Source organism: Cinclus cinclus, chromosome 1 (genome assembly GCF_963662255.1).
Source record: "Cinclus cinclus chromosome 1, bCinCin1.1, whole genome shotgun sequence".
Taxonomy (NCBI): domain Eukaryota; kingdom Metazoa; phylum Chordata; class Aves; order Passeriformes; family Cinclidae; genus Cinclus; species Cinclus cinclus.
Window position 1 is genome coordinate 2,247,639 of NC_085046.1, and position 27,352 is coordinate 2,274,990.

Genomic DNA, 27,352 nt, shown 5'->3' on the forward strand with positions numbered 1-27,352 from the left:
TCCGGGGAACAGCTCTTGGTAGCAGTTTGGCTTTGCAGAGTTTCTTAATTGATTGTGTTGTCAAACATTCAAATTAGCTACTCAGGGCAGTGGTGATGTCACCATCTCTGGAGGGATTGAAAAGTTTTGGGGATGTGGTTTCATGGTCACTTTGGCAGTGCTGGGAGAATGGTTGGACTCAATATTAGAGGTCTTTTCCAACCTAAATGATTCTGTGACTCTTGATTCCATCTAAATAAATAAATAAATAAATAAGTACATTTTTAAAACATCAAGTAATAGTCCCAAACCCTCTTGTGAGTTATCACATCCTTGAAAACAGCATTCCATGAGTAGACAAGCTGCAGAGGGAAATCTCTGCCCAAGGACTGGGAAAGAAAAGAATCAAACTCTTCTTGCTCCCTAAACCTGAGCAAGTTGCCTAATCTCTTTGTATTTTGACTTTGTGGCCAAAATCATTGTCTTCATCTCATCCTCCGTGTCACAGTTTCCCTGGAAATGAGGGACAATTTAGTTAGAATGTGTTTGTGTGTGCAGTGACAGGAACACAGGGATTGGAGCTCCATGGGATGCTTAGAGTCACTGCAACATCATTTTAGAAAAAAATTACTTCTTTTTAAATAAAACACAAACAGACAAAACCTCCAAACTGATTTATGTATAAAAAGAGAACAGAGTGTTCTCAGTTCTAGACAATTCTAGACAATTTTGATAAGTCTTTTAAATATATATTTTTTTTTTCCGTTGGAGCAAATGCAGAACCAAATAAGCAAAATATGGTGACCAAAGGTGTGCAGGAGACCAGAACAAATCATCAGATAAACTCCATGAAATTGCTTGTGAGTGATGATTTATGATGGTGGGTGGTGATGGTGCCCCTTGGTTTCCCTCAGCCCGCAATGTGGAGGTCCTCAAGCACCTGCAGGATGTGGAAATTGAGGAAGACAGCTCTGCTGTGTTCTCCTGCGAGCTGTCCCACGACGACGAGGACGTGGAGTGGTTCCTCAATGGCACCCTCCTCTACACCAACAACTTCAATGACATCAAGAGTGTTGGCAAGTGCTACATGCTGACCATGAAGCAGGTGAAGCCTGAGGATGCTGGCACGGTGACCATGAAGTCAGACAAGGTGTCAGAGACCGTGCGGCTCAAGGTGATCGGTGAGTCCTGATCGTGCCCCTGACTGCAAATTAGAAATTCAAAAGAAGCCATTATTTACCAAATCCATGAGGCAATCCTGCTTAATAGGTAAACAATGTTGAGCTGTTAAATGTGGGCTATGAGGATGGTAAAGGGTCTGGAGAGGAAGTCTTGAGAGGAGCAGCTGAGGTCACTTGGTTTGGTCAGCTGGAGAAGAGAAGATTGAGGGGGGACATTGCTGTGGGCTTCAACATCTTCATGGGAGAGGAAGTGGAAGGACAGGGATCTCTGCACTGTGGTGGCCAGTGACAGGACTTGAGGAAACAGCTGGGCCTGAGTCATGGAAGGTTTAGTTTGGATATCAGAAAAAGATTCTTGCTTCAGAGGGTGGTGGGGACTGAATGGGCTCCTCAGGGCATGATCATGGTCCCAAGGCTGCCAGAGCTGCAGGAGTGTTTGGACAGTGTGGGGTTGTTGGGGTCCTTCCAGCTCAGGATATTCTGTAATTCTGTGGGTTTTAATGCATCAGTTCTGGAGCTGGATTCAATCAGTCATGAGAAGACAGTTCCCTGCTGTCCTTCATATGTCCTAAAGTTCAGTCACACAACTGAGTTTCTGTGGTTTAACACATTCTTGGACACCCTCAGTGAGCGTGCAGGTGACACCCAGCTGAGTGGGACATGAGCTATGCCGGGGGGTTGAGGGACATCCAGAGGGACGTGCATGTGCTCAAGAAGTGAAACCATGTGAACCTCTTGAGGTTCAACAAGGCCGGTGCAAGGTGCTGCACCCTCATGCCAACACAATCTTGGGATGAAGGGATTTGGAGCAGAATGAAGGAATGAGAGCAGCATGAAGGACTTGGGGGTTCTGGAGGGTGACACTGGTTTAGGTACTTCACTGGTATCAGCAACGTTGCCACGGGTTTATTAATGTCTAAATATTTGATAGCAACTGTGAAAGAGTCCCAAACATCCTGGTTGTTCTCTGTTTTACCTCTTGACCTTCAGAGAAACCTGCTGTCTTCATGAAATCCTTGGATGACGTTTTTGGTGAGGAGCGAGGAGTGATCAAACTGGAATGTGAAGTCTCCAAAGAGAAGGTCAAACCTGTTTGGAAAAAGGATGGTGTGAAAATTGCTTCTAGCAAGAAGTATGAGGAGATACAGTCTGGGAAGACCCTGTGCCTCCTTATCCATGACCTTGAAAAGACAGATGCAGGGTTATACACCTGTGACATTGGCACTGATGTTGCCAAATCAAAGGTCAACGTTCAGGGTAAGTGTTGTAGACAGTGGCCTCTCAAGGGGTGTTAAAAATATGGGTGGGCTTGGTGACTTGAGCTTTCACCTGATTCTGAGCATATCTCACATGATACTGCGATGTCTGAGCAATCCCTGTTAATTTTGGTGTAAGTATATCTGGGGTTTCTAAGTGAAAAATCAGGTGTCAGGAATGTGGTGACAATATTTTATTCCTGAACATCCCTAAAGTGCAGAAATCCTCCCAGAAAAGCAAAAGTTTCTAAAAAAAAATAAAAAATCCCAACTGAACAAATAATCCCCCAAGCAGCCTGTTTCATGTTTTGAGCTATTGACTCAGAGTCCACTCCAGAGTCCACAGTAGGAACACAAAAGCAGGACAATATCTGTTGAGGAACACAGTGATTCAGCCTGTCCTCTAATCCTTGTGTCAGCCTGAAGGACAAAGAATCGTTCATGGTGTCCAAACTCGAAAATCTTAGATTTGCCTGGTTTGAATACCAGGAGTAGCAAGTAAAAAAATTCAAACATCCCATTTCCCCTATCAGCATGGAGAAGGACCTCACCCATTGTCCCAGAATCTTCTTTTCTGACAACTTTCCTCTAACTCCTTGCATCTTGAATCTTCCCTACTGAGCTGTTCTTTATTCAGTCCTTCCTGAGCACACCCAGGAGATTCACATTTCTCTTTTTGTACAACTCTGAGATGATTCTGAGTCTGAAAAATCCTTCCCATGTCACATCCAACTGTAAGAAATGCAATGGTGTTCTGCCAATCTAGCAGATAAACCCCTCATATGATTTAAAAATGCCACTACTCCACTTCTGTCTAGCATAAAAGCGTTTTTAACTTAATATAAATTTTTTTCTCCAGAACTGAACATCGGCATCACTAAACGGCTCAAGAACACTGAAATCCAAGAGGGAGAAGATTGCACTTTTGAGTGCATTTTGTCCCATGAAAGCATTGATGATTTCAACTGGACACTGAACGGGAGGAAAGTGGAAAGTGGGGGGAGATTTAAAGCCTCCAACACAGGTCGGAAATACACACTGAGTATCAAAAATGTGGTTCCTGATGACACTGGGGAGGTGATCTTCACTGCCCGTGGTCTCACCTCCAAGGCTTCCCTGGTTGTGAAAGGTAATGGAATCAGAAAAGGCCTGGGTGTATTTTTCATAAGGTTTTTCAGCAAACTTCAGCTTGTTAAGATCTGAGTCAACAGCAACCTTCCCCGTGAGCCTTGAAGAGCTGAGATTTTTCCTTGAAACAAGTGAAGTACTGAAACTTTTAGTAGATATTTGAGAACTGACTACCCTAGGTAGTGTGTTCAGATAATTGCAGCCCAGACTGTGCATCACCCAAGGCTCCTGGTGGTCAGTGGAGAGAAGAAATTAGTAATTTTCAGATATAGTTCATTATCTGTAGTTAGTCCTTTTCCATAGAATCAATCAATAAATAAATGGTTTGGGTTAGAAGGAACCTTCCATCATCTTGTTCCCACCTTGCCCAGGTTGTCCAGAGAAGCTGTGGCTGCCCCTGGATCCCTGGAAGTGCCCAATGGGATTGGGGATGGGATGGGGCTCAGAGCAGCCTGGGCTAGTGGTAAAGGTGTCCCTGCCCGTGGCAGGGGTTGGAATGGGATGGTCTTTGAGATCCCTTCTAATCCAAACCATTCTGGGATACTGTAATTTGAATTAAATCCCCAACCATATAGAGATGATTTTCATTCAAAGGTTCTTTTTTTGTTGTTGTTGGTTTTGTTTGGTTTTTTTTGTTTGTTTGTTTTTTTTTAATCTCTGCAGAAAAACCTACTGAGGTTACAAAACAGCTGGAGGATAAGACATCACCAGCAGGGCAGGACATCATCCTGAGCTGTGAACTGTCCAAAGTTGATGTGAACATCAGGTGGTACAAGGATGGCAAAGCAATCCGGAAAAGCCAGAAATACGACCTGCAGCAAGAGGGGACACGAGCCACTCTCATCATCCATGACAGCACAGTCAAGGACAGTGGGGAATACACCTGTGAGACAGAGACCTCCAAAACAACAGCCAGGATCACAGTGCAAGGTCAGTTAAGGGTGCAGAGAAGTTGGCAGGTTCAGAAGTTGGGTGCAAATATCTACAACTATGGGAGACTTCTCCTTCATCTCCCTGGGCAGGATCAATTTTTAGTCTTAAAGAAACATCACTGGTTTAAAGCTTTAAAAATTAGGTATGAAAAAACACCTTGTGGATGCTGAGCCATCTTATCGGCTCTTAACAAGCCAATCAAAACTGGCAGTTTGAATTATTCTGTTATGAATATGAGTGATGGAAACTGTCTGCAAGAGGAGACCTCACCAGTACATAAACCATGGCATTAAACTTTCCTGGAGATATTTCACCTGATATGTCCTGTGACAGGAGAGGAACGTGGTGATCTTAGATGCATTCCATCTGATGGGATGAGAGGAAATGGCCTCAAGGTTTAGATGGAATATGAGAAGAAATTTCTTCATGGAAAGGGTGGTCAGGCATTGGAGCAGGATGCCCAGGGAAGTGGTGGAGTCACCATCACTGGGGAGGATTTAAAAGATGTGTAGATGTGGTTATTTGGGATATGGTTTAATTAGGTTAATAGTTGGACTTGGTGACATTAGAGGTATTTTTCAGCCTAAATGATTCTATGATTATTTTTCTGATGATTCTATGAGTTGAAGCAGAGAGGATCCAAGACCACTCTAGATGCTCAGGATTAGTTTTGGTAATAAATCTGTCTCTCTTTTTTTTTTTTTAATTTATTATTTTTTCTTCCAGAAAAACCTAATTATTTTGTGAAGGACCTCTCAGACCTGAAAGCTGACGAAAGTGGAACTGCAGTTTTTGTGTGCCAGAGTGAGAGAGCTGCATCCTCTGTGGTCTGGAGGAAAGGCATCGCTGAACTCAGGGCTGGCAGGAAATACGAGATGACACAGAAAGGACAAGTCCTCCAGCTGACCATAAAGAACCTGGAGAAAAGTGACAGCGACACGTACAGTTGTGACATTGGGGACGCCCAGTCCAGAGCCAAGCTGACTGTGCAAGGTATGAATGAGAGGAATGTGATTGTACATCCCTTTTCTGCCATGGGAAACGTGCACAAGCAGACCTGTATCTCAGCAGGGTGACAGAGCCCCAGGTTTCTGGTTCTGTCTCTCTTGTGATGGCAGGAGCACATGGCCAAAAATATAGGAATGTAGAGCTGGACATACAGAGCAGATTGAAAAAATTACACCTGGAGTATTTTTGGGTGTGATTTAAACCTCCCAAAGGCTCATGTGAGGGGAGAGATTGGTGTTCTTGTGTGAACATTTAGTGAAAGTGATTATTCACATTCAACATTCAGCAGTGCCTGCTGAATGAGGGAAAGTTATCCTGCCATCAGGCTTTTCTCCACACCCCTAGATTCTTCTTCCCATGAGGGGTTTCTAAGAGGTGGTGGCAAAATAAAATGGTCCACAGAGTCATGGAATGGGTTGGGTTGGAAGGGAACTTAAAATCCATCCAGTTCCACCACCTGCCATGGGCAGGGACACCTTCCACTGTCCCAGGCTGCTCCAAGTCCCATCCAGCCTGGCCTTGGACACTTCCAGGGATCAACCACATCTTCTCTGGGCACCTGTGCCAGTGCCTCACCGCCCTCACAGGGAAGAATTCCTTCCCACTATCCCATCTAACCCTGCCCTCTGGAGAAATGATTCGAGAATAGTCAGGTGGAGGTGCAGCAGCAGCGTGTGCTTGCTAATTATTGTAGTTTTTAAAGACAAGGGGTAAAGTCAGACTCCTCCTCTGATCATCTGCTACAGCATCCTTGAGAAGCAAAGAAATGTGTTTAATCCCTGTCATAACATCAGGTTCTGAGCTGTCTGAATTCACTCTGAGGTCTTTAACACCAGATTTTTGAATGGAAAAAACATTTCTCTGTCACGAACATCAAAGTAAAACATCCCTGTGCTAGTTTTTTAAATAGGAGGGGCATCGGAGATATTTTTGTATACAGTGATAACCTTATTTTAGATATATTTATAGTGAGGTTTATCTTTGTATGCATGTTTATTTTTAGTTAGGGATGTATCTATATATGCAGGGAGGTTTTCAGGGCAGATGTTTTGGGGTTTTTTTTACCAAAGCCACAGTCAGACATTTTCTACATTTCCCAATGTGTTTATGGTTAGACTGAATTCCAAGAAGGTGTGGGATCAGTGGTCCTAACCCATAGAAATAGTTAATTTTGCTGTAGATAATCAGGCAGGTTGTCAAGGGAGAGGTCATCTCTTGTGACCTTTAGAGCCCAATAATGCTGTCAGTGACTCATCCTTCCAACCTTTCCAGGATTTCATTAAGAGAAAATTTACAACCCTGGTTTTGCATTGTACTGGCTACTTGTTCTGCTTTGTGTTTTCTGGTGCTTTAAAGTTGTCTTCACCCTATTTTGGTGTGTGTCCTGTATATATTATCTTCCTGTGAGTGGATTTTGTGATCAATATTGGGGAAATTCTGTTTCAGTCTTCTGTCATGAACATATTTCTTACTTAAAATGCTCACGTGGGAAATCTTGGGAGTTTTCCACATCGATTTTCACACCAGAAACTGAAGATTCCAGTAATTGATGTATTTATGTTCCTTTCAGGCCAGAAAGTGCTAATAACAGAAGACCTGGAGGATGTCACTGTGTTAGAAGGAGAATCTGCCATGTTCAAGTGCAGAATCTCTCCCGTAGACTATAGCAGAGTGCAGTGGTTTTTGGATAAAACCCCACTGCATACCAATGAACTTAATGAGATCCAGTCCCAGCCTGGTGGATATCACCTGCTAACGCTGAAAAAACTCTCACTGAAGGACTCGGGGGTCATTACATTTGAAGCTGGTGATAAGAAAACATCTGCCAGTTTGGTTGTTAAAGGTAAATCCATCATCACAACTGCAGGAGAGGAAATGATGAGTAGAAATGAGTGGGTTTAATGTGGATAGGTGGAAAAAAACCCAGCAGAAATGCTGCCAATTTAGCACAATCATTGTATATCTGTATATGTTCAAGAGTAACGTTATTTATATAATGAAATTATGGCTGGAGAATGAACTCTTTGTAATCTCGGACAGCACTTGGAGTGTTTATTGGATTTAGATGGGAATGTTACAGTGCACTGATGGTACAGCAGATGCCTTGTTCAGTTTTCCTCAAGACGATAAGGTGATGATTCATGAGGAGAATTCAATTAAAAAAAAAAAAAGGGCAACCAGTAAGTTTTAAATTCAGTTTTCATTGTTTGAAAGGCAACATTGCATTTGCTCTCTGCTATTCATTGTTGACAATGGGTTGTTTTCTCTGGAGAAGTTAAATTGAGGTAAAACTGCATTGTTTGGTAGCAAAGACATAAAATGAATGCCAGACAGCTCAAGAATGTGGGATTAGAGAGATGTTTCCTTACTAGAAGTATAAATACTTCTCGTTGCCCAGAGATGTGAAACACACAGTCTCCACTGTGTCAGATCATAATCTCTTTTTTTTTTTCAGAATGACCACATTTATTTTGAAGAACTTTTCTTTTTACAGAAGTTGAAAATTTGCCCAAATTTTGCTAAGTTGCAGAAATGCAAATGGATTTCTTTTTCCTGAGGGAAAATGAAAGGGTTTATTTGCAAAAGGCTAATTATTTATGTTCTTCAGCAGGAATCTTCTCAGTGTCTCCCATTTGATAGTTAAACAACACTTTATAACATCACTGGTGCCTTCCTGAGGGCTTTGTAGTCACAAACTCCAAATTATTTGTTACTAACCCTGACTTTCAGCTTTGATACAAGCAATGCTGGATCCACATCTCACAACTTACTTTGATCTGAGAACCCGCACCTCTTCAGAACCATCTCAGATGGTTTTGATACAAGTCTGGAGAAGCCCTGTGCCTTCACAAAGGAGCTGGTAGACACTGAAGTCACTGAGGGAGAGGATGTGAGCCTTCAGTGTGAAACCTCCAGATCAGAGAGCCCTGAGAAGTGGTGCAAAGATGGGGAAGAGCCTTAGGAATTCTTCCAAATATAACATCAGGCAGTCAGGGTTTGAAGCCAAGCTTGTCATTCACAGAGCAGAAGAAAGAGACAGTGACAGATGTGAGTGGGAGGCTGGAGCAGCCTAAAGTAGTGCAGTCATTACTGTCAAGGGTAAGAACTTTTGGAGTGATGGTTTGGGTCCTAACACCGAGCCCAGAGTAATTAACTGAAATGATAAAAGCATGAAGCTACCCTGAAAAGGAACCTTGTGGTGTGCACTGAGGTGTTCTCATCAAGTCATCGGGGACAGAATGTGAAACACGAGAATCTTTTATCGGACCTGGCTCTAGCTCTGAGGAACGTCAGTGCCTCTGAGAACCATGGAATTCTAGAATGGGTTGGGCTGGAAGGTGAATTAAAGATCATCTCATTCTAAACCCCAAAAAGAGAGCAGTGGAGCACAGCAGGTTAAGAGAGAATCCACCGAAAGGATGGATCACCTCCCAGAGCTGTCTCCATGGCTCTCTCCAGGGAGGGAGCTCTCAGCCCCACATTTGTCTGTGCAATTGCTTTAGGCAGCCAGATTTGTTCAGAGCAATGCTCCCAAAGAGCATCACCGGGCAGGAGGTGCTCTCCTGCTTGACAGGACATGGGGAGATGGTTTAAAGTGAACAAGGGTTAATTTAATTAGATGTAAGCAAGAAGGTTTTTTTTACAATGAGGGTGGTAAAACACTATAGCAGGTTCCCAGAGAGGTGGTGGATGCTCCATCCCTGGAGACATTCAAGGTCAGGTTGGATGGAGCTCTGAGCAGCCTGGTCTGGTTGAAGACGTCTGGGATCATGGGAGGGGGCATGGGCTAGATAAGCTTTAAAGGGCCCTTCCGACCTAAAAGTATTCTGTGGTTCTATGAACTAAAGGGCTGTTCTCTGAGCTGAGGCAAAAGTTCTCTTCTTAGATGAGTCTTTTAACTCTGAGTTAGGTATGGGTTGGCTCTTATCCAGGTCAGAAGCAGGCTCACCAAATAACACCTTATAAATGCTGCTGCCTGTCCTGAGTCACTGTCCCAGCCCCAGGCTCCTGTCTCTGTGGGTTAAATCACCCTGCGGGTGAGTTAAATCACTCCCCTGGGCAGGTTTGGGCAGGAACAGGGAGGATTTTACAGGCACAGGCTGTGTTTACCCAGACCAGAGGATGTCCTGTGGGCAGCTGGTGTTACACACTTGGGATGGACTGAGCAGAAGCTGCAGCTGGATTAGGGAAGTCAGCATGAACCTAAAAAGCATTTGGGTTGCTGCAATGGTCAACCTGAAACCCAGAGCACTGAGTAGGGAGGACAAGCTGCTCACAGGGCTTTTCTAGAGCACAAAGAACTAACTTGAGGCTGTGCAAGGAAGAGAAGACGTTGATGATGCAATGAAGAAGAGCTGGTTGTTAATGATCCCTATTTTCTGTCTTTCTGTAGCACAAGGATGTTTTCCCAATATCCGTTACACACAGAACAAAGATCTGCGTTGACTCCAGTAGGATTGGGTTAAACAGTTTTCTGTTAGAAGAGAACCATGTTTGTAATGTTCCCACAACAGCCCCATTTTCCCCCTTCACAGAAGGGTGTGCATGGATGTAGGATTTAAACACACGGATTCAGGTCAAGGAGTCAAGTCATAAGGATGCCTACAAGAAACTGCACTGTTGGAAAACTTTCTTTCTCTATCAGAGTCACATCAGAACAGCAGAATGCAAAAATAGAAAATAGAAATTCAGTAGTCATGTGACACTGGATGTCCCAAACCAGAGGTGAAAGGGGAACAGAATTACAGGGTGTAGATTTCCAACACCCACAGGTTTTCATCATGGGTCAGTAGCTGACTTGCACATTCTTAAAACAGCCTAATTCAAGAAGAATTTACTTTTTCCTTATCTGAATCTTTCAGCTGAGTTTGTTTTTCCCCCAAAAGTGTGTTCCCTGCACTAGCTCACCTTTAAGCCTTGAATCCCAGGCTGTGAGAGAGGCTGCAGGGGATTCTCCACAGGGACCCTGCCATGTTCAGCTGTGCTTCCCTCTCCGTGTTTGCTCCGTGATGGTTTTAAGTCTGTGTTCATGCTGCATAAAAAAATACTCTGTAGGGTGTTGGGGTTTTTTTAATGATAAATCAATACTGCTGGTCATGACAGAAAGTGCTTTGCCATTCCTCTGTTTCCTCTGTGTTGTGTGTGAGTTGACCTCAGTGAAGTTTTATGTTTTTTGTGCTGGTACTCCATCTGCAGCACAGTTTGGGTCAATAGCTGCAGTGCAGCATCTGCCACTGATGTTAATAATGAAAGCAGTAAGAGCAGCAGCATCTTCAGCAGTGCAGATAATGGTTAAAAAGAAAATAAGCATCTGGCGTCCATTTATTTTTTAATTTTTATATTTTTTTTCCTGCTGTAAAGTGCTGGCAGCCAGATGTGAGATGTCAGGATCTGTTTACTCTTTTCTAGTGCTTTTTCATTCCTGCGGTTTTCTGTCTCAAAAATGAAGTCTGGTGCTAAAAGAGAAAAGTCATTTCCACCCTCACGTGTTTCTTTTAACATTTGTTATTCCTTTTTTTTTTAGAAACACCAGTTCTTTTCAAGCAAGAGCTCCAAAATGAAGAAGCCAAAGAAGGAAAGCAGGTCAGGCTGACCTGTGAGCTCAGCAAGCCTGGCACCCCTGTGAAGTGGATGAAGGGAGACACTGTTCTCTGTGCCAGTGAGAAGTACGAGTTTAAGCAGCATGGGACTGTGGCAGAGCTGATAATTCGAGATGTGAAATCCATAGATGCTGGGGACTACACCTGCAGTGCTGGGGAACTGAAAACCACTGCTCGGGTCAAAGTGAATGGTGGGTACAATTTGAGACATTGCCACACTCAATCAAATGCTTAACTGAGCTATTAAACAAAAATAACTCACATAACCTTTTTTTTTTTTTTTTTTTTTTTTGTGGCAGCACCATCTTTAATAAGAAAAATTTAAAGGTAGTGTTTCACCCTTGTAGGCACCTGTATATATTTCATTCATGTGATCTCATGTTCTGTGTCTGGTGTTTTCAATCTGTAACTGTCCACTGAGGGAGGGGGGAATTAAATGCAGAGGATTAATTTTCTCTGTTCCTGCCCCATCAGCTGCTTTACGTGGCTGTGATTAAAACTGGAGTGGGAGGTGTAGATCAGTAGTACTGGAGCATAAGGATATGAAAATATAAAAAATTGAAGGTGATCAAATAATTAATAGACTCCAGACTCTCCAAAACATCCTTTCAAAGATTCTTAGGTGCTATCTCCACTGCCCTTAAACAAATACCCTACCTTTAGTAGTACGTGCTGGAGCAGAAAGCAGGAGAAATATAGGATATGAATGTTATTCTAGAGCCCTGCAGGAGTATTGTGGGTTTTTCTTTCTTTTTTGTTAGAGTTGGGATTATATGTTCGGTCGCAGATGTTTATTAATTTTTATTTATAGTACAGTGAGTTTTACAGTACTTTTCGCTAACAAGCTAAAAATGTCAATGTATTTCTCTCTTTACAAGGTCTTTCAGGGCCAAATGGTCTAATTAAGAAATGCTACTTAAATTATTTTTATTTTTTAACTTAATAACTAATAACCTGTGGCTTGCAATGTGTTTTTATTTAAATCTAATTACAAAAAATTGCCTAGACCCATGAAGAAGATGGTGAAGAAGAAAGAAACTTTTGCCTTAAAACTTTTATCTTGTTTTTTATATATTACTATATTTTAAAACTTCTAATTCCAAATTTTTCACTATATGATACTACACATTTCTATGCAAACTACACACTAGTGATCTTAGTGCTATTATTTAATTTTGGAAGCTTTTTCTATGGCCTCAGGTCAAAAGGAGTGTTATCCTGGGGGTCAGTGCCTGTTAGCACAGAAAGTCTAAAATTCTCAGTATCAAGGGTTCCAACACAGGAGCAGGGAATTCATTAGGTGATGGTGCCCAGAGGAGTCTGAAAGGGTCTTGTATTTTTTAAAAATACAAGAAGCTCCCCCCACGTTTCTAGGAATCCACAGTGAGGTGGTAACGTCAGAGGGAGAGATTTATTCCTTCTTCCTGCTCCCAGGCAGAATCTCCTCGATGCCACACAGCCAGTGGAGGGCCATTTGGAAAAGGCCTGGATTTAAGAGATGACAGTTCTCATGGGGGGACTTGGTGTAGAGCAGATCAAGAGGGCCTGCCCTGACCCCAGGCTCTGTGTTCCAGCTGTGCCTGTCCTTTTCAAACGAGCCCTGGAGAACACGGATGTGGAAGAAGGGAAATCCCTCTCCTTGCGCTGTGAACTCACAAAAGCTGACGCCACCATGGTGTGGAAGAAGGGAGAAGCCACGCTCCAGGCAAGTGCCAAATATGAAATGAAGCAGAAGGGAACAGTGGCAGAGCTGGTGATTCATAATGCAGAGCCAGAAGATGCGGGAAGATACACCTGTGACACTGGAGACCAGCAGACCACAGCTCAAGTCAAAATCCATGGTAGGAATGACACACCTGCTTGTGACCATTTGTTGTTGCTCTTGCCATGGTCCTGCTACCCCTGGACACTTTTAGAGAGTGCTCAGGAGAACAGGGATCAGTGCAAACACGAGGCAGCTCTGACTGGGTCCGTTGTGTTCTTTGGTTTTTTTGGGGGAATGATAACTTCGTGCTAAAATATATCAATCAAAGGTACCTGATAAAATAATATCTTTTCTTCCCTATGAAATATCTCTTATGCTTTGGATAGAGGTGATTGTCCAAACTCTAAGACAAGAGGTAAGAAGGGTCTCAGCTACACCCTTTGTTAAAGAATACTCCATTCTTGTCTCCACTTTCTCCTTTTATGTGTCTGTGACCAACAACTTTGGGCAGCAGAAAGGGAAATATTTTGGTGTTCTAATTATTGGGAAATAATTTTTCCTTTTTTTTTTACTTGGTCCAAAACTCTTGTTTCTACTGTAAATATCAGCAGACTCCTGGAGGTGCAGGTAGGTCAGAGCTTCTTGCTGTGTGTGCCAAGAGAATTTGGATTTGGTTTGGCTTTAAGTCCCGCGTGAGGTCACCAGGTGGTGACGATGCGCCTGAAGTAAAATGAGAATGCTTCACTCCTCAGCTGTGTCCGTGCTCTTCACAGAAGAGCTGAAGCCTGTGGAAGCTGTGGAAGGTGGGACAGCCACCCTGCAGTGCCAGCTGGGCACAGAGGCCCCCGTGGAGTGGAGGAAGGGGCAAACTCTTCTCCGGGCGAGTAGCAAGTACAAGATGAGGCAGGAGGGCACCGTGGCTGAGCTGCTGATCCACGACCTGGAGCCAAAGGATGCTGGAGAATATTCATGTCTAGTGGGGAGCCAAAAAACCACAGCAGCCTTGTCAGTGAACGGTAAAAAGGCAGAAATAACCCGTGAAACTCTGGAATGTTTTTGTCCAGCTCTTCCCTCCTCCTCTCTGTACATTCCCTCACAACTTCCTTCATGTCCTGCTTCCACTACTTTCTTCCATCCACTTGCTCGTGTCACTCCTGTCCCCAGTCTCCATTTCATTATTGCCCATGTTGAATGCGTGTGTGTGTGTTGTGCTGTCTTCTCACCTTCCCTCGACTGAAGGGTGTTGTCCTGCACATGGTATTTCCTGAATTAGCATGGAAAAATTCCTATTAGTTCCTTGGGGAATTCCTATAGTTTCCTTGGGGTTTTCTGTTTCAGAGGGTCCATTGTGTGCAGTGATGAGAATGAGTTTGTCTCTCTTGATGCATGATCTCAGCCAAGACCATGGTTTTGTTGATTCCCACAGAACAATTCACTAGAGAATTTATTTTACCACCCATGCAAAAAAGACAGGATGTGTTTAAGGGTAAGGGCGAAGCAGTCAGGCTTTGGTAGACCCGCGACAAATCACGATTCAGCCCCTGAGTGGGATGTAGGGTGGCAATCCCTTCTCATTCTGCATCTCTCAGCCCTGCCAGTCCGTTTCAAGCAAGAGCTGAGGAACGAGGAGGCCACAGAGAGTGGGACGGCGACGCTGCAGTGCGAGCTGAGCCGGCCGGGAGGCTCCGTGCGGTGGAGGAAGGACGGGAAGGAGCTGATCCCAACTGGGAAATACAAAATGAGGCGGGAAGGGCGCTTTGTAGAGCTGGTTATCCAAGACCTAGAGCTGACGGATGCTGGGAGCTACACCTGCGTGTGTGGAGAGCAGGAGAGCACAGCTGCTTTGAGAGTGAATGGTAACCCTCCTACCCACGATTCTCTTTAAACCCCAAATGTAGCACTTTTGGCAGCATTTCCTGGTCAAGCAGAGCTTGGTCGGTGTGATTTCTTAGGGGTTTTATCTTCTTGGCTCTGTAGTGCCAGAGTCACCCTATTAGAGAGTATTCCCTTGTGCTTTTTTTGCCTTGAGACAGAACCTGTATCTTGTATATTTTTTAACTTATTTCTCTCCCCTCTAGGAGGTTTTACTCCCCTTTTTGACAGTACCCACCTAGAAACAGAGCATTTTTGATTGAGTGTACACACTGCAGCCCAGTAACTCCAGTTCCTTTCATTCTGGTGCTGATTCCTTCTCTGTTGGTATTGCATCCTGCAGCCTTGCCTATCCTCTTCCAAGAAAAATTGATGAACAAGGAAGCTACAGAGGGAGAGGCAGTCACTTTGCACTGCAAACTGAGCAAACCAGCCCCAGTTGAGTGGAAAAAGGGGAATGTGGTGCTCAAGCCGAGTGAAAAGTACAAAATAGAGCAGGAAGGTCCCTTTGTGGTGCTGACAATCCAGGATTTGGATATGGCAGACGCTGGGGATTACAGCTGTGTGTGTGGAGACCGGCAGACTACGGCTGCTCTGGCAGTAAATGGTAAAAAAGAAATTCTCAGCACGTGCCCCAAGTCAACCTGTGTAACTCCAAGATCCCCTCCTCTCTTACTTCTGCTTCCTCTGATCCCTGTGTACTTCCAATCCTCCTTTCTGCTGATTAATCTTCCTATCCTTTCTTCTCTCTTTTTTTCCTTTTACCTGATACCTTCTTGATGTGCTTCCAAGGTGCTTTAGTCAAAAGACAATTGGAGAACAGGTTCCCAACTCAACACAACCTCCCTGGTCCAGAATAGCTGCTTTTTTTAGAAGTTTTTTCCATAGGAACTGACCTAAAAGTAGGAATAATATTTATTTTTCGTGACTTAGACCATGGCACTTGTTGCTCCTAAGAGGAACAAGTTTTCATCAATGTATGATGCTGCACAAGGACGATCTTAATAAAAAATAGGCTTTTAATGCTCCTGCTATTCACAGCTCTTTTTTACCAATTTTGGCTTCATACTTCCCAAGCAAATATTTTATTTCTGCAAAAAACTGACAGCATGTTTGCAACTGCTCTGCTTTAAGGGACTCTTATTTATAAAAATTCAGACAGTGTCATGAATCAGGCCCTTCTGTAGCACTCCTGCTTTTCTCAAGGGAAGCAAAATGCTCTGAGTATCATATTGAAACACAGCTTCTAATTTTATGTCTTTGATTTTATGGTGTATAAAGTCAAGGGTATTTGGCTTCTCAACTAATTTGGAGATAGACTTGATTTTTAAAGAAACTTTTAAAGCATGAGGACAGAAAAAAAAATAAAATTAGGCTGAATTGTCTTTCGAAGGTTTAGAGGTTGGAGAAAAATCATGGAGGAACTAAATCCTGGAGGAGACCGAGAAGGTCTGGTGGCTCCAGGGAGATAGGAGAGGGATTGAGTCACGGATTGAGGCTTTCCCAGGGTTGATGCCATGTCCGTGTTTACTCTGCAGTCCTGCCTGCTCTTTTCACCAAGGGACTCACGGACAAAGAAGCCACCGAGGGTAAAAGTGTCTCCCTGCACTGTGAGCTGAACAAGGCTGCTGCTAACCTGGAGTGGAAGAAGGGGTTCAAGACCCTCAAGCCAAGTGACAAATACAAAATGAAGCAGGAAGGTGTCGTGGCTGAGCTTATAATCCAAAATCTAGACACGACGGATACTGGGAATTATTCCTGTGTGTGTGGAGACCAGCAGACCATGGCAGTTTTAACAGTTCATGGTAAAACAAACAAAGCAAGGCACATCCTGAAAGTAACTACCCTGATTTCTCTGTTCCTTTGGACAGACCCCTGGTTACACTCCCATCTCCTTCTTCAGCCAGACCTTTACCCACAGCTCACCAATGCCAGAGAAATGCACCCACTGGCATCCGTGCAGCTGGAATTTGTGGCACAAGAGGGATATTGGTGTCCCAGGCAACCAGGGTTGCTGACACTCTTTTAATTAGGGGCCATCATTTTCCTTTTCCCTTGAAAGGTCCTTTATTAGACTCCCCGCTATGCTCAGGACAAAAAACGGGTCTCTGCAAAGGGATTATGTCTTAGGGATTTTAAGGTTTTGTAAAATTCCTAAAGGTTAGGTTATTCCATGGAATCTTATGCCCATACTCTATTCCTGAGGCAACAGAGTGCTTTTATACTTACAGCCCAGTTGTCATGGAATTCAGTTGGTGTTCTATGTAAAACAAGCCCAGAACTTCTAAAGGACAACCATTCTCAGGGAAAACTTTGATTTTTACTGAACCTGACGTCTTTGAAAGGGTATGTCAGTTCAGGTGAAAATGCTTGTTTCCCCACCATGTCTTGAAATGAACAATTTCATTTCAAACTGACATTTAAAATGAAGCTCCAGTGTTTCATTTTTCTCAAATGTAAAATGTCTCTTTGTTTGCTTAAGTATGTGGAAACAAAGCAAACATCCTCCCGTTGTGGTTTAAAATGCCATAAAAGAAAACCATTTTCTTTCCAGAAATTTCAAATTGGCGTTTGTTCTTCTTGATTGAAATTTCACAGGGGAAAAAAAATGGTGTTTTGAGCTCTATTTGTATTGATTTGTGACTCTCAGTACATGTAAAATACCTCTACAAATTACTGCAAGCATTAAATCCTCTCCTGGTGATGACATTTCTTTCCCAACGCTGATCCATGGAGACCCATGAGAATCTCTGTTCTTGTGTTGATAAAGCAGTTCAAGATAAGAGGGGAAAAGGAAACTTAAACATAATTTTAACTCTTTGGAGCGCTGCATCTGACTGCTGATATTGCTGTCCTTCAGCTTTGCCTGCATTTTTCAAGGAAGGGCTGAAGAACAGGGAAGCCACAGACGGTGCCACAGCCACTCTGCGCTGCGAGCTGAGCACGGTCGGCGTCCTGGTGGAGTGGAAAAAAGGGGACAAGGCACTCAGACCAAGTGAAAAGTACAGGATCAGACAGGAAGGTACAGCTGCAGAGCTGCTGATCCGAGATCTGGAGGTGGAAGATACGGGAGAATACACCTGTGTGTGTGGAGATCAGAAGACCTCGGCTGTGTTGACAGTCCATGGTAAAAAAGCTGTTCTCTTTTGGGGTAGCAGTGCCTCAAGGACATCCCTGTTCTCTCTCTCCTTCCCACTTGATTGGATGTTTTGATTCTGCAGCATTTTCTTGGCCTGCTGGTGCGGTTCCATCCCATCTCCCATTGTCTGTCAGTTTGAAAGTTTATATCAGAGTAAAGAAAAGTTGTGAGAATTTCTCATCTCAGAGAGCAAGAGTGAGCAGACCTCCAGCAGAAGATTGTTCTCAGGGGGTTTCTCATTATGTCTCCCTGACATCAGTGGATATTCATGCTTAACCTGAAGGAAAGTTCTTTAAATCTGCTGAGCTCAGTCATTGAGAGGTTTTTCCATTCAGGAATGAGTGACCACCCTCCTCTTCTGCAGGACTGTGGTATATTCTGCTGAGGAAATGGTACTTAAATAAATCCCCACCCCTCAGCATTATTCTGCAGGTCCTGACTTAGGGAATAATGGGTGAAATTTTGTTCCTGGCTCTGCCGTGGTGAATGGTGATGAGCTCTTGTAGCCTCTCCAGAAGGAGCAGTTCATGTACAGCTCTCATAGATGGAAGAACAGCTTTTATTTAAGATGTCTATTATGGGTAAAAAGCTGCCAAGGAGAAGGGGAAATTGAGGAAAAAAACTATTCTCCCAGATTTTCTGCCACTTTTTCTTTGTCTTCTTTCTCCAAGCTGGAGGAATTTCTGTTCCTCCCCTCTTTTGACCTATCATTTTCATCCCTAGGTCACTTCCATTTTATTTTAGTGGCACATCACAAGACAACTTTTTGGATGCTGCTAAAAAAACCCTGTAATCCTGATATTAGTGTCATTCTGTCTTTTGAAATCTTGGGTTAAAGTTGCACCTGAAGCTATGTTATGATTTTTTTTTTTTTTTTCTGAGCCAGAAATACAAATTATGATGTTAGGAAAGGCGGGGATCTCCAGCAGTGCTGTCACCCTGGCTGATGACTTTTAATCAAAATTCAGGTCATTAATGTTCGAGATAGATTATTTCAGAGTGAAATAGGTAGAGAGCAGTATTGGAATCAGTTGTGAAGTGGTGAATATGAACAAGTTAATGTTAGAAGCAGGTCATGGTGGAAATTATCCCAGTGGGATCCTGTGATATTCTGTTAGAGACAGGTTTTCAGATGGATTTGTTTTCCTGTAACAGTGAAGGACTGGCCACAGGCCCCAGCCCTGAGCTCCCCAAGGTCTGGTTAATGGTTTTGATGTCCTCTCTGTTCATATTACACCCCGTAGCTCTGCCTGCACTGTTCAAAAGAGATCTTGTCAATGTGGAAGGCACAGAAAACAGGACGGCTGTTCTGCAGTGTGAGCTGAGCAAACCCGCCCCGGTGGAGTGGAGGAGGGGGCAGGAGGTGCTCAGACCTAGTGAGAAATACAAAATGAGGCTGAAGGACACCACTGCTGAGCTGACCATCCACAGCCTGGAGGAAGGAGATGCAGGAGATTACACCTGTGTGTGTGGAGACAAGACAACCACTGCGTCCCTGACAGTGAATGGTAAAATATCTGCATTAATAGGAATTTTCTGCGTTGTGATCTGTGATCCTCCTGTGGGAACCCAAATCTGCTCTTGATCCCTTCTGTTATTTTAAAGTGTTATGGCAGCTGTTCCAAGCACTGGGAATATCTTCCACTGAAAGCCAGTCCTTTGGGTCTGACAAACAGCATCACAGGATCTTTTCAGTCCCTGCTCTTTCTGTTGATGGAAGCTGGAAGTGGATAGTGGAAAGCTTGATGGAGTCAGAAATAGCACTTTGAAGTGTTTTCACTCATTAATTTCTTCAGGGCTTATCAGTGAGATTTGACTTGGTTTTCTTGGATGAAATTAAAAAGTTATGAAGTTTTAATTTTAAGCAATGTGGTGTTCATTTTAGTTCTTAATCTGGTTTTGAGAAAGAACTGTGCATAGTTCCTTGAAACCTTGGGATCAGCTTTCTGTTGTTACATCTTAAAATGCCTTTAAAACAAACCTCCCAGTACTGATATTATAGCTTTATAGATTTCCAAATCAGTAAGAGTTGAGGGGTTGAGACTGGTGTGGTTCTCCATGTCATGCCATATCTCATATCATTATAAACACCCTCTGATTTATGAATTAGGTGTTTTCCAGCTGTCCAAACTCACTCTTTTATGGTGATGAGAGTTGTTATAAATCAACACTGATTTCCAAGTCATTGTGAGATGCTGAATGTGGTGCGTTGCAAAGCACAAGTCAGGGATGCCCCTGAAATCATCCTTTCCTCTCAGGTTCTGTACATCCTAAGACATCTTAAAGTGTTTTAATCCAGTGGGGCAGTCAAGGCATGCTATTTGCTCAGTTTTAAAGTTCTCTCTCTCACCTGTGACCTTCAGCCCTCCCTCCTCATTTTAAGAAAGAGCTGAAGAACGTGGAAGGCACGGAAAATGGCACGGCCACTCTCTGCTGTGAGCTGAGCAAAGCTGGAGCTGCTGTGACGTGGAGGAAAGGACACAAAACCCTGGGGACAAGTGACAAGTTCACCATGAGATGCCAGGGCACGGTGGCTGAGCTGGTGATCCATGACTTAGTCCTGGCAGATGCTGGAGATTACACATGCTCTTGTGGAGAGCAGGAAACCACGGCTGCGCTCAAAGTGAATGGTAAAAATGAAAGAATGAATTACAAAATTAAAGAGAGAATTTTCAAACAGCTTTTTTAAAATTTTTTTTCATGAGTATAGGAGTGCCAGCTTTGGAAGTGCAGCCCTGTTTCTGATGAGTTTAGCAATATCTGGTTTGACATGAGAATTTTGGTTCGTGTCAGGTGCAGGTTGGAGGTTCATGGCAAAAATTGCAAATATTCATCCTGGTTCTAACTCATTTTCTTGATCCTTGTGTTCAGTGGTAGGTGCTGAGAAATCAAAAACCACATTATTGTGATGTTGGTTGTGAAGATGTCAAAATCTTAGAGTTGAGAAGATTTGTTGATGAGGAATTTTTGAGACAGTTATCAGTGTTTCAGTACAATTTGAGGGTCAAACTCTGCTAGACCACTCTGTGAGGTGAAATTATGGAATAGTTTGCGTTGGAAAGGACCTTTTAAAGGTCACTCATGGCAAAGTGAAACCGATGCCTCAGATACAGGTTCATTTATAAACTTTATCAGTAACAATTTGCATTTCTGTAGAATTTAGATGCTCTGATTAGGCTTTATTCTCCATTCTGGCAGGCAACATCCAAGCTAGGTCTCAGGCAGGTCTGAGGTTGAGACTAATGTGGTTCTTCACTTCATACCATGGACTTCACCATTAAAAAACCCTCTCTGACTTAGGAATGAGGTGTTTTCCAGCTTTCCAAACGACTCTCTTGTGGTTCTCAGAGTGGTCACCAATCCTGATGGATTTGATTAGGAAAGGCTTTGCTTATCACTTGTGGCTGTCAGACCACACGAAATGGTTGAGTCGCTGCCGTGGTCCCACATTCTGCTCCTTTTGAACCCCCCCCAGCCCTGCCTGTGCACTTCCAGAAGGAGATGAGGGATGAAGAAGCCACCGAAGGTGCAACAGCCACTCTCCAGTGTGAGCTGTCCAGGGCTGCCTCCGTGGAGTGGAGAAAGAAGCACAAAGTGCTCAGAGCGAGTGAAAAATACACCATGAGGCAGGAGGGCAGCACGGCCCAGCTGCTGATCCATGCTCTGGAGCTCAGGGATGCTGGGGAATACACCTGTGTGTGTGGGGAGGAGAAGACAACGGCGGCGCTGACGGTGCACGGTAAAGAGCACGGGAGTTTTTGGGGACATTTTTGGGTGGTGTTTGTCCCTCCTCCTCTGGAAGCCTCAGTACTGACTCACAGCAAGTTCTTTCTCTAGTCTTGCCATCATTAGTTCTGTTCATAGCAGACTTTCTTCTTTTTATTGTGGTTTTTGTCTAATTCTAACCATGATTTTAGTTCCATTGAGTTTTAGTAACATTTTCCCTGATTATTCTCTTTGCTCTTGTTTTGGCTGTATTTCTTTGTATCACACCAGAGGCTGAAGGATGTCACAGATTTGCTTTTTTTATTCTGTATTACTCACTTTTGACTTGAACCTTGACAGATGGAGCAACAGGAACATTCATAGCTCTTTAAAAGAGCAATTTTATTTCAAGTTGCATCCAGATTTGAGAAGTAATTTTAAATACTAAAAAAAACCCCAAAAACTTGGTTCAGTGTAAATTTATTTGTAACTCTGACCAAGAATAATGTTGATTTTTATTCGGGTTATGCAAAATACTCAGCACTAGAGTAGGAGAATATTTCAGAGTCCTCAGCCAAATTGATCTGCAAACTTCCCATGGAAGAGAGGGAAACTTTTAATGCAACTTTTAACTTTTAACTATTAATGCAGGTCAGTCAGAAGTAGTTTCAGCCTCTTTCTCACCTGGAAATCCAGTAGGTCTGAATTCAGGGAGTGGATTTCTTTGCTTTTCTGCCCATCTTTTTATTTGCCAATAAAAAAAAAAAAAAAAAAAAAAAGAATTGCTTCAGTATTGAACTTCCAATTTAACTATGAAAAACAGAATTGAAATGGACTTGTACTGGCCAGTCCATCCTTGAGCCCCAAGTCACCATTATTTCTGTCAGAAAGTTCTTTATTTCAACAAAAGTCTTTCTTGAACCATCTGAAGTCATTACTTCTTATTCCAAATTTTATGGAATTGGAGAAATATTTGTATAAAATTTGGAAAAAGAAGTAATGTGTCCCTCCAAGTTATACATCTTGATTATGAGAATTTCTTTATTCGCATCAGACTTGAATCTTTTTCACTTGCACTTGCTCCATGGACTCTTGTAACCCCAAATCCCTCACTGCAGATCTGTTCCTTCTTGTGTTTGTGTTGCTGATTTTCCCTAAATATTTTCCATCTGCCCTTGCTGAATTGAAGCCTGTTTTATCACCACTGCTTCATACAAGTCTTCTATATCTTAATCCAGTTTAAAGAAGTGTTTTCACCCTCTCTCCCTTCCCACCTTGAGATCATATTCACAGTTAATGAAACTTTGCATTTCATTGTCCAAGTCACTACAGAAAATGCTGAATAAACCTGAACTCAGGGTAGTCAGAAATTTTGCTCAATCATTTTATTGTTAGTGCAAACCCCAGTCCAATATCCTGTACTTGGTTTTCAGATTAGTAGCACTTCCCTTCTGTAATTCCACCTATATCAAAGTTAAAACTTTACTAAAATAGTAATGTAGAACATATTATGATGTGTCTTTCTGTCATGGAAGTTTAATCTATACCACGAAGAAATTAACTTGGTCCACTTCTTCATGAAGAGAAAAGTTCTTGGCAAATCTGAGTTTTTTCAAAGAATTGAGTTGAGATTGCCATAATTCCTTGGATCCTCTCTCTGCTCTCTCTCTCTCTGCTCTCTCTCTCTCTCTTTTTTTCTATCACAAGCATCATTAATGGGATTCAGCTTCAAGACTGAAGAGTATTCCCAGCTTCCCATTTTTGTCAATGGACATCTATGAAACTCAGACCATGGGAGTCAGGGACAGCTCCAGCTCACTTTAAAGCAGACATTTACATGTGGAGCTCTATCAGCTCCACTCACTTTACACCAGTGATTTTTCTTTCTTTACTCTCTGGGATTTCAGAATCTTGGTTTACACAGCAAGAACTAAATGTGTGTATTTCAATCTGAGAAATATTTTTCACCTCTTTGTTTGTTTTTTCCATACTTGAGGAACATCAGCCACTCTCTTTGATTTCCCCAGTGTCACTGTCAGTGTCTGAAATTGGTTGAGCCTGCACCTTAAGTATTCCAGGACAAATTTCATCACACCAAACTGCTTTGAGAAAATACTTATTGAAATATTCTCTAATCATTTTTTTTCTTTTCCAAGCAAGAATTTCTATTGCTTCCTTAATGAAAACTAACATTTAATAATAATGAAGGAGAAGGAATTAAACACTTCACCTTTCTCCACGTCCACTCATCATCAACTTACATTCCTGAAAGAGAGGCAGACCAACATCTCCCTTGTTTTCCTTCTTTCTAATGCATTGACGTTAATGTCTGCACGATTATCCTCCACATCCTTATTCTCAATTATTTCTTTCTTACTGGTCGGTGTCAGGAATTGGAGACCATCCTCTCAAGATCTTTCTTAGCTAGTTTATATCCAAATGTAGTTCCCACTCCATTCCAAAGACTTAGAGGATGTCATCCCATCCTATTGCTCCCCCAAATTCCCACATTTCCACCCAGTCTTACAGTGTGAATAATTCTGTTTGTTGTTCCAAAAGGGAGGAGGTGTCAGGAAGCCCCTGAACTGCCTGGGGTGAGGGATTTAGGGCAGATTTCTGCAGTGGCTGCATCATCCTTCTCTTTCCTTTTTATTCCTACCCAAGCACTTTCAGGATCTCTCTCTGATTCTACTCTTCAGTCTCATCCTAACTCTTGGCTAGGTCTGAAGGCATCCTTAAAATGTAAATTAAAAGGTTATAATTTTTTCCTTCAGCTTTTTTCCTGATCATGGTGTAACGTGTTGTATTAACTTTCTAGGCTGGGTTATATTGAGAAAGTTGCAGTTTTGACCATACATGAAGTTACCCCATTTCTGCTGTTTATTTTCCATAATTCTCTAAACCAATCAGCAAATTTATTTAATATTTCCTGAAAGAAATGACAAGAGCCTTTATGTCTATGATACAAATCAACATCTTTCTCCTGCGAGATGGTGCTCACTACCAGGCAGGGATAGATATTGGTGAACATTGTTGATTTTGGTGGTCAGGATCTACTTGTCATGAAAACCTTTGGTGCTCTGTTTCTCAGCCCTTCCTGCTCTGTTCAAAGAAGAGTTAAGGGACGAGGAGGCCAAGGAGGGTGAAGCAGTCACTCTGCACTGTGAGCTGACCAAGCCTGCCCCAGTGGAGTGGAAAAAGGGACACACAGCCCTCAAACCTAGTGAGAAATACAAAATGAGGCAGAAGGATGTCACTGCAGAGCTGGTGATCCACAGCCTGGCCGAGAGTGATGCTGGGGATTACAGCTGTGTGTGTGGGGAGGAGCAGACCACAGCTTCCTTGGCAGTACATGGTAATGACCACCTCCAGGGTAATGACCACCACGCCATCACTGCTGAGGTTATGGTTTGAAGTGTTTCTATCACCATTGTTATCTGTGCACAGTTCCTCTGAGTCTCACCTTGCGTGGCATAACCACGAGGATGAATTTTGTGATTTAGGGGTAAAATCCTTCCCCCAGTTCCATGTGCAGGGTGCTTTTAGGCCCTAATCCCCGAAGCAGATGTGAGGTCAAGCCTGAAGACAGCTGCCCACCTTTCCTTCCCCATGCATGCACTCAGCTGCAGGCTGTGTTTGCTGCTCCCTTTAACCCTGTTCCCATTGCATCCTCAGTGCTGCCTGCAGGCATCCGGGAGAGCCTGAGGGACGAGGAGGTGACCGAGGGTCAAGTGGCCACTCTGAGGTGTGAGCTGACCAAAGCTGCCCCCGTGGAGTGGAGGAAGGGCAGCACCTTGCTCAAAGCCAGTGACAAGTACAAAATGAGGCAGGAGGGCACGCTCAGGAAGTTGCTTATCCAGGATGTGGAACTGAAAGATGCTGGAGAGTACACGTGTGTGTGTGGAGAGCAGGAGACTACAGCAGCCCTGATAGTGCATGGTAAAAATAATGTATCTGTATTATTGTGGATTTCTATGCCAGCTTGTTGATACTGCTCGTGTGTTCACCTGTGGCTGAATTGTTTCTTTAAATCTGTGAATTCTCTGTAAGATCTGGTTGTATCCAGGTTGGTTTTCTCTTTCTGTCCTTTGGTTTGTCCAGTGTCCCAGAATTATGAGGGAAACGCCCTGTTTCCACCCTAAAGTGTTCTCTGCTTCTGTACCACCCTACCCCTCCTGTCACCTGTGTGCCACATGTCATTTTTAATGTCCTCTGTGCATTTTGTGACCTTCAGCCCTGCCAGCCCTTTTCAAAGAAGACCTGAAGGACCTGCAAGCCACGGAAAGCCAAACAGCCACTCTGCACTGTGAGCTGAGCAAGGCTGCGGCTGTGGCGTGGAAGAAAGGGAACAAAATACTCAGGGCAGGTGAAAAATACATCATGAGGCAGGAGGGTGCCCTGGCAGAGCTGGAAATCCGTGATCTAGAGCTGCAGGATGCAGGAGATTACACCTGTGTGTGTGGGGACCAGCACAGCACAGCCTCTCTGACAGTGAAGGGTAAATGCAGATGAGTGTCCATTTTCTGTTTCTCTGAAACCCCCATGGAGCGTCCACCTGTTGGCACCTCGTGTCCAGTTCTTGTGCAGGTGGTTTTTTTTTGTCTGGTGTTGCTGCAAAGGGAGCTGAGGACTGCACTGTCTCTCCTTGCAGACACACTGCTGTGTTGTAGGTTCAAGGAAATTGCACCCAGGAAATCTTAGACCAGCTGAGATGTTCTGTCCCGTGGTAAAGCCTTTAAATTCTACCTTAAATCTTGTACTTTGGCCTGCCATCTCAGCACTCCTTGTCTTACTTCTGGATTCCATTTTACAGATCTTCATAGGGAAAAACTCAAACCCCTGATTTGGCCAGATTTGAACTTCAGCTGAGAATTCAGGATGCTGATCTCTTAGTTTAAATACACTTTCTGTTGGCTTTCCATTCCCAGCCCTGCCAGTGCTTTTCAAGGAAGAGCTGAAGGATGAAGAAGCCCAAGAAGGAGCATCAGTCACTCTGAGATGTGAATTAACCAAAGGAGCTCCCGTGCAGTGGAAAATAGGGCCCAAGGTGCTCAAAGCAAGTGACAAATATCAAATGAGGCAGTCTGGCACCACTGCAGAGCTGGTCATTCCTGACCTAGAAGTAGAAGATGCTGGAAGTTACACCTGTGTGTGTGGTGACCAAAAGACAACAGCAACCTTAACAGTTCATGGTAAAAAGAACTTATTAAAATTGATAAATATCTCTTGAGATAGACATAATTCTGAAATGTAGTTGCTTCTTCCCTGGGTCAGTAGTTTATCTTTGTTTTTATCCCTTCTTCTTCCTTCATTCTATTTATAACTCATTTCTTCCTGAGAAAGAGTCGCTCGTGGTGAATTTTTGGGTCGTTATTAATCTGTCCTTTAAAAGGAGAAAATGAGAAGTTTCCTTCTGTGCAAGTCTCCTTTTCTTGGATATTTGCATTTTCCAGCTCCAACCTCTTAGGTCACTTCAGTCCACCACAGTTTCTCCAAAACACCCAGCTATGGGCTGTCAGGTCCCTCTTCTCCAGGAATTGGAAAAGGAGAAGTGAGGGTTGGGAGAGCAGAAAGAGGAGGAAATTCTCTGGTTGTGTGGTTTTTTTTTTGGTTTTTTTTTTTTTTTTTGGAAGCTTACAGACTCTTCGAAGAAGTCAGACATGCAGGGTGAGAGAAGTGTTATCATTCCAGAGCTTAATTCCTGTAGGTTGTGTGGTCTTTGAGTTATGATTTCCAAAATACTGAGCAAAAGGAATCTAAAATTCTTCTTGCATGTAATGGCCCTTCAAACTTCAATTTAAAGCTTGGAGTAATTTTATTTTGAAATTTGTTTTCATATAGATGGG

General features: G+C 43.2%; 1 protein-coding gene across 1 annotated transcript in view; it reads left to right on the forward strand.

Moving 5' to 3' along the window:
• Positions 1-27,352, forward strand: part of OBSCN (obscurin, cytoskeletal calmodulin and titin-interacting RhoGEF) — a 163,809-nt gene that overhangs the window by 43,375 nt on the left and 93,082 nt on the right. Inside the window, 23 exon segments of the mRNA XM_062505854.1 lie at positions 894-1,160; positions 2,151-2,417; positions 3,276-3,545; positions 4,208-4,474; positions 5,204-5,470; positions 7,056-7,328; positions 7,758-7,759; positions 8,319-8,432; positions 8,434-8,584; positions 11,010-11,276; positions 12,660-12,926; positions 13,543-13,806; positions 14,380-14,646; positions 15,006-15,269; positions 16,201-16,467; positions 17,523-17,789; positions 19,046-19,309; positions 20,165-20,431; positions 21,277-21,540; positions 24,598-24,861; positions 25,182-25,445; positions 25,741-26,004; positions 26,435-26,698. Of these exon segments, the coding sequence (XP_062361838.1) occupies positions 894-1,160; positions 2,151-2,417; positions 3,276-3,545; positions 4,208-4,474; positions 5,204-5,470; positions 7,056-7,328; positions 7,758-7,759; positions 8,319-8,432; positions 8,434-8,584; positions 11,010-11,276; positions 12,660-12,926; positions 13,543-13,806; positions 14,380-14,646; positions 15,006-15,269; positions 16,201-16,467; positions 17,523-17,789; positions 19,046-19,309; positions 20,165-20,431; positions 21,277-21,540; positions 24,598-24,861; positions 25,182-25,445; positions 25,741-26,004; positions 26,435-26,698 (5,592 nt within the window).